General features: G+C 46.9%; 1 protein-coding gene across 1 annotated transcript in view; it reads right to left on the bottom strand.

Annotated features, from left to right (window-relative positions):
- Nucleotides 1-5,632: 5,632 nt before the first annotated feature.
- The window catches only part of PSMD2 (proteasome 26S subunit ubiquitin receptor, non-ATPase 2), a 58,120-nt gene continuing 55,366 nt past the window's right edge, over nt 5,633-8,386 (bottom strand). The window contains exons 17-21 of the mRNA XM_056565654.1: nt 7,761-7,929; nt 7,555-7,649; nt 7,244-7,370; nt 7,045-7,163; nt 5,633-6,400 (exon numbers count right to left, since the gene is read on the bottom strand). Of these exons, the coding sequence (XP_056421629.1) occupies nt 6,218-6,400; nt 7,045-7,163; nt 7,244-7,370; nt 7,555-7,649; nt 7,761-7,929 (693 nt within the window). The 3' untranslated portion in view covers nt 5,633-6,217. The remainder of the gene's footprint in view (nt 6,401-7,044; nt 7,164-7,243; nt 7,371-7,554; nt 7,650-7,760; nt 7,930-8,386) is intronic.

Below are 8,386 nucleotides of genomic sequence, written 5' to 3'. Positions count from 1 at the left end.
ACACCTTACGGCCCAGACTATCATCAGCGGATGCAAAGGCATGAACCTGGTAGAATTTTGTAAAAGTGTGTAAAGACGACCAGGTAGCCGCCTTACAGACTTGTGAGGCCGAAGCCCTGTTGCGGAGAGCCCAGGAAGTTCTGACAGAATGGGTGGAATGAGCTGAGACTCTGAAGGGTGGGGTCTTCCCCTTGCAGCGGTAAGCTTCCAAAATGGCAGACCTGATCCACCACGAAATGGTGTCCCTTGAAGCAGGTTGTCCTTTACAGTGACTGTACGTAACAACAAAAAAGGAGTCACACTAACGAAAGGAAGTAGTGATAGAAAGGTAGGTCCGGACAGCCCGCACCACATCCAGTTTATGTAGCAAACGCTCCTTGGGATGAGATGGAGTAGGGCAAAAGGACGGGAGGACGATGTCCTCATTGAGGTGAAAAGCGGAAAGAACCTTCGGTAAAAAGGATGGAACCAGAAGAAAAAACAACTTTGTCCTGGTGGATGAAGGGAGAGCGGCAGGAGAGAGCTGCCAGCTCTGAAACCCTCCTAATAGAGGTAATTGCAATAAGGAATGCAACCTTCCAGGAAAGGAGACGAAGAGAAACATCCCCGAGAGGTTCAAAGGGAGTGCCCTGCAGGGCACCTAGGACCAAGTTCAAGTCCCAAGGGGGAGTAGGGGATCCATATGGAAGGGCAGTGTGGGTAACTCCCTGAAGAAAGGTCAGAATATGAGAATTTGACACTAGAGGACGTTGAAAGAGAATGGAAATGGCCAAAACCTGACACTTAAGGGAGCTGAGAGCGAACCGTTGCTCCAGCCCCGACTGCAAAAAGGAAAGGAGTCGGGGAGGGAGAACGCAACTGAAGAAAAAGTCTGAGATTCACACCACGCCCTGAGCATGGTGTGAATCACCATGGAAGAGAAACCTCAAGCCCTTAGAACCGTGGTCTCAACCGCCATGCCGTCAAATGCAGCGACTGTAAATTGGGGTGGCAAAGGGGACCTTGAGAGAGGAGGTCTGGATGAAGTGGGAGGCACAGCGGCACATCGTCCAGAAGCCAGACCACATCTGGGTACCACGCTCTCCGGGGCCAGTCTGGAGCCACAAGAATGGTGGGAACGCCCTCTGCTTTGAGCTTCCTCAGGACCCTGGGAAGGAGAGTAAGAGAAGGGAACAGATAGGGTAGGGCAAAGCCCGACCAAGAGATCACCAGGGCATCCACGACCAGAGCCAAGGGGTCCCGGGACTTCATCACAAAGTGAGGTACTTTGCGTTTTGTGGCAGGACGAGAAGGAGGTCCACGTCTGGAGTACCCCAGAGGTTGCAGATCTCTGCAAACACCTCCGGATGAAGGGACCACTTGACGGGGTCGGCTGAGGACCGGCTGAGAAAGTCCGCTTCCCAGTTGTTCACTCCCGGAATCTTAATCGCTGATATGGCCAAAACTCTGCGTTCCGCCCAGAGGATAATTTTGGATACCTCGGCCTTCGCCGCTGAGCTGCGGGTGCTGCCCTGGCGATTGATGTACGCCACAGCAGTGGAGTTGTCCGACTGGACACGAACAGGGCAGCCCTGAAGAAGGATCTCCCAATGTAGCAGGGAAAGATAGATTGCCCTCAGTTCCAATATGTTGATGGGGAGAAGGGCTTCTCGGGGGGACCAAAGGCCCTGGACTGTCCGGTCCCTGAAAACACCTCCCCAGCCCGAAAGACTGGCATCCGTCGTGATGACTTGCCAGTGGAGGGGCAGGAAGGAGCGCCCTTGAAGAAGTAGGGGGGAACGAAGCCACCACAGAAGGGACCGGCGGGACCTCCGAGGAAGAACGATTATGCGATCGAGAGACAACGGAGATCTGTGCAACCAGGATAGAACCACCAGTTGAAACTGGGCAAACGGGACAGCCTCCATGGCCGCCACCATCCGACCCAGGATTCCATGCAAAATCGAATGGAAACTGGAGAAGTGTTCCAAAGTATCCGAACCCCTGACAAAAGAGTCAACCGCTTGTCCAGCGGAAGCAGAGTCCGGGCCGACACCGTGTCGAACTGGAGTCCCAGGAAAATTAGGGACTGGGTGGGAGAGAGGTTGCGATTGTCCTGATTGACCATCCAGCCGAAACGAGACAAGGCCTGAAGGGTGAGACAGACTCTCCAGATTCTGGGCCCTGGTTGAAGCCTTGATCAGGAGGTCGTCCAAGTAAGGAATCACGGAGACACCTCTCGTCCGTAAAAGGGCGATCACAGGCACCAGGACCTTGGTGAAGACACTGGGAGCAGTGGCCAGACCGAAGGGGAGAGCCACAAACTGAAAATGGCCTTCTGGAACTGCAAAGCGGAGGTACCGCTGATGTCCAGAAAATATTGGAATGTGGAGGTAGGCATATCTGATGTCCACCGAGGAAAGAAACTCTCCTTGATCCACGGATGCCACGACCGAACGGAGAGACTCCATGCGGAAATGGCAAAGGAAATGAGGAAAAGATGCTGGTTGAGGTGCTTCAGATCTAGGATTGGGCACACGGAACCTTGAAAACGTTCCTTGGGAGGAACGGACAAATACTCCCTGGATGAGAAGGGACTGGAGCACACCCCGAAAGGCCTTTTCCAGAGAGGGGGACCGGGGGCCCAGGAAAGAAAAAAGGGACCCATTGGAAGGGAGGCAAACTCGATCTGGTAACCATTGGATACCACATTCCTGACCCAGGAGTCCTGCACATGCGTGGCCCAGACGTCCCGGAAGAGTGACAGACTACCTACCACCTGAGAAAAATCTGAGGGTGGGGGCGTCCCTTCAGGCAGAGGTAGGTTTGCAGGCGCCTGCTTTGGCCACAAAACAGCAGGCACGGTTATCAGATTTCCAGGAGGGACGGCTCTGGAAGGAGGGAGCCTTCATGTCCCACGAAGGCGCCTGCCTGGACCCCTTATTGTAACCAAAAGTCCAAAATGATCGGAAGGAGGTCAACTTCCAAAGGGAAGTAGTACTGCGAGCTTTATTATGAGGTAACGAGGACATTTTTCCACCCGTCACTTCTGAGATAATCTCATCTAAGCGCTTACCAAAAAGCAGAGAACCAGTAAAGTGAAGTTCAGTCAGACTTCTTGAAAGCGGCATCCGCATCCCAGGCTTTGAGCCACATGCATCGACAGAGAGCCACTATGTTGCCTGTCGCAAAGGACACACAGCGGGCCAACTGCATGGAAGCAGAACACTGAAAGTCTCCAGCGCTGGAGAGCTAAGTCAGCCAATTCCTCCGAGGGGGGGGTCCAGAAAGAATACCCTGGCAGAGATGGGAAGCCCAGACTGAAAGGGGTTTTTGCCACCCAGGCAGAAGCAAATGCAGGAAGAAGGGAAGAACCTGCTGCTTCAAAAGGAAAATTTTGCCAAAGTCTCCACCTTCTTGTCTGCCGGATCTTTGAAGGAAGCTGCATCAGCCAAAGGCAGAGTAGTTGCCTTCGATAGGCGGGAGACCGGTGGATCCACAGTTGGAGGGGAGGTCCATTGAGTGATGAGGTCCTTGGCAAAGGGATATTGCGCTTTGACCTTCTTTGTTTCTTGAAACTTGTTAGGATGCCTCCAGGCAGACTCCAGCAAGGCTTCAAATTCAGCATGAGAGCTGAAAACCTTGGGTGCCGGTCGGGCACGGTGAAAGGAAATTCTGGAGCTACGTACATAGTTCCTGGGTCCTCTTGGTGGAAGGTGTCCCTTATGACTGAAACCAATGTGTCCACCGTGTCGGCTGTATCTGTTCGGTCCTCTGAATCAGAGGCAGAATCAGAAGCTTCATCTACAAGTTCTCCAGGAGAGAAGGAATGGATGAAGGCAGCCCTGGAAGAGGGAGACACTGACCTGGTACATAGTTCTGGAGATCCAGAATGGCGACCAGGGGAGTGTCCCCTAGAAGAGGGACGCTTACAGAAAGCTGGAGCAGAGGGGCGATACCTATTACGGGAGTGCCTATGTCTGCTAGAAGACTCTGAAGATGAGTCAGAGGAAATACCCCTATTACGGTTGTGGGAGCGTTTAGCATATGGAGAGGGAGAGCGGGTCTCTCTAGAGCAGTGCTTCTCAATTATTTTCTGTCATGCCCCCCAGCCCTTACAAGTATAATAGGTGACCAAGGCCCCAGATACCTGTCTAGAGGGACGGATAGTTCTGGGTACGGACATAGCAGGGAAAAATTATGAAACACTCTAACCCAGCATCTGTGTCCCTGGCAAAAAGCAGCAGCTGAAAGGAGAACTTCTGCAGCTGAGGGAAGACAGGAGGGAAGGGTTTCAGGACCAATGAGAAGCGGGGTTCTGGATTTAAGTTAGAGCGCCTCCCATTAGTCCTAAGAGCAGAGTACCGAACGTGCAGAGCGCTGATTGGCAGATAAACCTGCAAATTCGCGGTCCTGCATATGATACGAGAAGAGCTTTAGTGGAGAAGGAGCCCGCGGCCATTATCATTCCCCGAGTAAGAGAAAACACAGCTGGCAGCTCTGAACCCTGTGCTCCGGTCGCCTAACATAAATGCGACCAAAGCAGGAGGGCCGGTGCCAAAAAGGCAGTGCCGGTAAGAGAGAGGAAAGACCGCGCTCCCTGACGTGCCGGTGTCTGCACACAGGCTGTGCTGGAAAGAGAGGGGGCAGGGGAACAAAACAGTCCTACACCACTGCAACTACAGATATACGTCCTGAATGAAAGTAAAAATGTAGAATATATAGGGCAGGGATTCCCTTAGAAACAATAAAGAGAGTGGGCTCCAAAAGGGGGGTCTCCAGAGGTTGAGAGTCCTGTACCTGAAAGAAAGAAGGGAAAATAGTCACCTTAGTCTGAAGAACTTACCTAATGAAGTCTTCAGTCAGCTTTTAGTCACCTGCATCATGCCGGGCTGTAATAAACTCAATAGCTCAATAGCTAAATAAACTGTAAATGAAGGACAGGGCATGGTGAAAGGAGCCTGAAGAGTCAGATTTACATTTGAAGGGCGTTCTCGAATGAGAATAGATCAAGGTTTTTATGAAGGCTTCGATCAGGATTTTTTTGTCCGATTTTAAAGAATGCACAACCCCAAGTACACATCAGTAAAAGGACATCACTTCTATTTTTATGCAACATGTATTTACAACCATCTAGGAAAGAATACATGCTGTATGAACTATGATGTGTATTTCCCATTGTGATCAGTGATGCATGGTTTGTGGGAGAGGTTTAGGTGTATTTAGAAGCAGAACAGACATGAGCATTACGCTACGTTCACACAATGGAATGTCCGCACGGAGAATCTCTATGCAGACATTCCGCTCACTGTGTCCGATCGATGCTCTGAGGCTCTGGCCAGTCATGGCAGGCTAGAGTAGCAGAGCACCGATAATACAGATCAATGCTATGCTATGACATAGCATTGAACAGTGTATGCAATCGTAAGATTGCATGTTATAGGCCCCTATGGGGACTTAAAAAAAGAAAAAAGTTAAAAGTGAATTAACCCCTTCCTAATCAAGGTGTTGCCTTGCAGTACTACAGTTCTGGGTAGAAATCCCGCCAAGGGCAACATGCACATGGAGTTTGTATGTTCTCCCCATATTCCAAAGGTTACCACAGCTTTAAATTACACTGAACAATAAAGAAAAATAACAAAAAGTCATGATATTTCGTCTCACCACCCATAGAAACGGAATTCATTTTATTTTCTGTAGCTGTAAATGATAACAGTTTTACTTCCAGTCATCACTTCCTGTATACACAAAAGTACTTTGAGAATTTTACATAATATTAACCAATTCCATGTGGCCTGTGTATAGAAGGAATAAAATGACACAGTGTATTCAAACGAGACTCTGTACTGAGACTGAAAGTCTGATACAATCCATTAAAAATACAATTTATAAACAAAATCCTCAAAATCAAACCAGATTGATCCAGTGATGCTCATTGTCTAGGTGGATCCACAGAGACACTCACTTATGTAATATAACCACATAGTTACCAGCAGCAGAGTAACCATCTGGATTTGGTTCTGTTGAATGGGGAAGTAAAATCCAATAAGCGATCTGCCTGGAATGACATTTTTTCCCCCCCTTTTCCTTTACTTAAATAAGTGACCTGGTGATGGGAGACACTACTAATCCAGAGTGTAGGTATGGTTGTGAAATTATTTAATAAGATTTAGTAACAAAAAAAACACAACTAGTCCCATGATCCCACAATATTGCCTCCCCACACATTTCTCAAGCACTACACATCATAATTTGGGTTCTTTCGTAGGATGACAAATCCCTCTAGAATGGGGGTTACAGGCAGATACTCTTCTGTAGCCAGTTCTGCCCGCTCACCATGGGCCAGCAAAACAGGTGTTGTGTGTGTCTGGAATCCTGTGATTGTCTTGGGCTTGCCAGCCTGGCCAACAACATCCACAGCCTGCAAAAAGGAATTAAAACATTTTAACAAACAAATATATATATATATGCCGACTTCACAATAATGTCTACACTATACAATGAGAAAAAAACCTCAATGAGTAAAGGATAAACTTGTGATAGGAATACTTGGTAAAATAAAACAGACAAATTGTAGGAAATTAGACCAGAGTTTAATATCTTTTCATAAATCGAGACCCATCTGAGGCTGTGCTGTGTGACAGCCTGAAAAAAAAAGAAATCTATGTCAGCTAAGAGCTAGTGTAGATCCACACTACAATTTACACCTGCTAGATGGTGTAAATTGTAGTACATTTAGCTTGCTAGGCAACTACGCCCCCTTTGTGCAAATTGCTGCTTCTTTGTCAAGCCCCACCCACTTAATGAGAATTGCACAGACTTTAATAAATCCCCCTTTGTGTTTAATATTAGTGGGCACTGCTAACAGTCTCCTAGAATGTATGGTCCACTATGCAGTAGTACCCTTGAAATATTCTGTGTGCCACTGCAATACTAAGTAGTCACCAGTCTCCTAACTGGCAGGTAGACAAGGGGCAGAATGCATGCAAATTTGGCTTGTCTGCTTTTTTTCCTTTCCAAAGTATGGCCGTTTTCTATCAGCACTAAGCAGAACAGAAAACTTACCTGTCCAACTCTGACAGAAACTGGTAGAGGCCTCAGCTCCTCATCAAATGTGACCAACATTCGTGGCTGCATTGCAGCTACTAAACCATACAGTATATAATGTGACTTGCCCAGCACAACTATAGATAAATAAAAAGAAAGTTAGTATATACATAGAAGGCAAACACACAAATCATTTAATAGACAACTAACTACTTACTGTTCCTAACATCCAAGAAGGACACAAGGACAGTTAATAATCCTGCCACTGCCACTTGACTCATGAGTTGACGATCACTGTGGTAGGGGCACAGTGTGAGAGTTCCTTTTCCCAAATGAGTGAGTCCCTAAGAAATACAGAGAAATTATACACAATCTAAAATCAGTATAGCAATATTTGACAGAGATTAACCATTACCTAAGAGCATATAACAAGGGGCAGTCCACCTTTCACACAATATCACATACTGTATGGGTTCACTATATTTGGAAATAAAATGTTTCAAGCAGAGCAATGTGAAGACTATCTACCTGCGCTAGTCGCACCATAAACAGATTGTTCGGATCCTTGGCATGATACTGGGCTAACTGTCTCAACATAGCAGCAAGACGAGCATTGTTTGTGCCTACAAGCATAGAAAAATAAGTTAAATCAATATCTCTATAAAGAAAAGAAATAAAAAAAAAACAAAAAAAAAAAACAAACACAGACACACACACAATACAAAACTGCTTACCACTGCCCACCATGCCCATGGCAAAGATGGAATTATAGGAAACTTCAGGGTCTGCATCATGGGAGAACTTGCTCAATGTGTCCAAGATATTCAACCTTGGATTGGAGACAGAGATGAGGGCCAGAGCCAGAGGAACAGCTCTTCGAAGCGTGGGCTCTCCATATCTTAACTGCAGTGGAGAAGCATGAAACCAGTTATAACAGGAAACAAGTGATTGACTTTAATATAAAACTAACTAATGACAAAAGTTTAATTTATATATATTTTTTTTTAAATATCTCCCTCTCCCTCTCTCTCCCTCTCTCTCCATCCATCCATCCATCCATATATATTACATTTACGGCCATGACTGTGTATGTATGCGCATACTATACACACACACACACACAGTACTGACCAAAAGAGTTTTCTTTATTTTCATGACTATGAAAATTGTAGATTTACACTGAAGGCATCAAAACTATGAATTAACACATGTGGAATTATAGACATAACAAAAAAAAGTGTGAAACAACTGAAAATATGTCATATTCTAGGTGGAAAGTGTCCTTAAGTGCAGTCACAAAAACCATCAAGAGCTACAAAGAAACTGGCTCACATGCGGACCGCCCCAGGAAAGGAAGACC

The sequence above is a fragment of the Hyla sarda genome, chromosome 3, assembly GCF_029499605.1.
Source record: "Hyla sarda isolate aHylSar1 chromosome 3, aHylSar1.hap1, whole genome shotgun sequence".
Taxonomy (NCBI): Eukaryota; Metazoa; Chordata; class Amphibia; order Anura; family Hylidae; genus Hyla; species Hyla sarda.
Note: the sequence above shows the minus strand (reverse complement) of the source record. Positions and strands in the feature narration are given on the sequence as shown.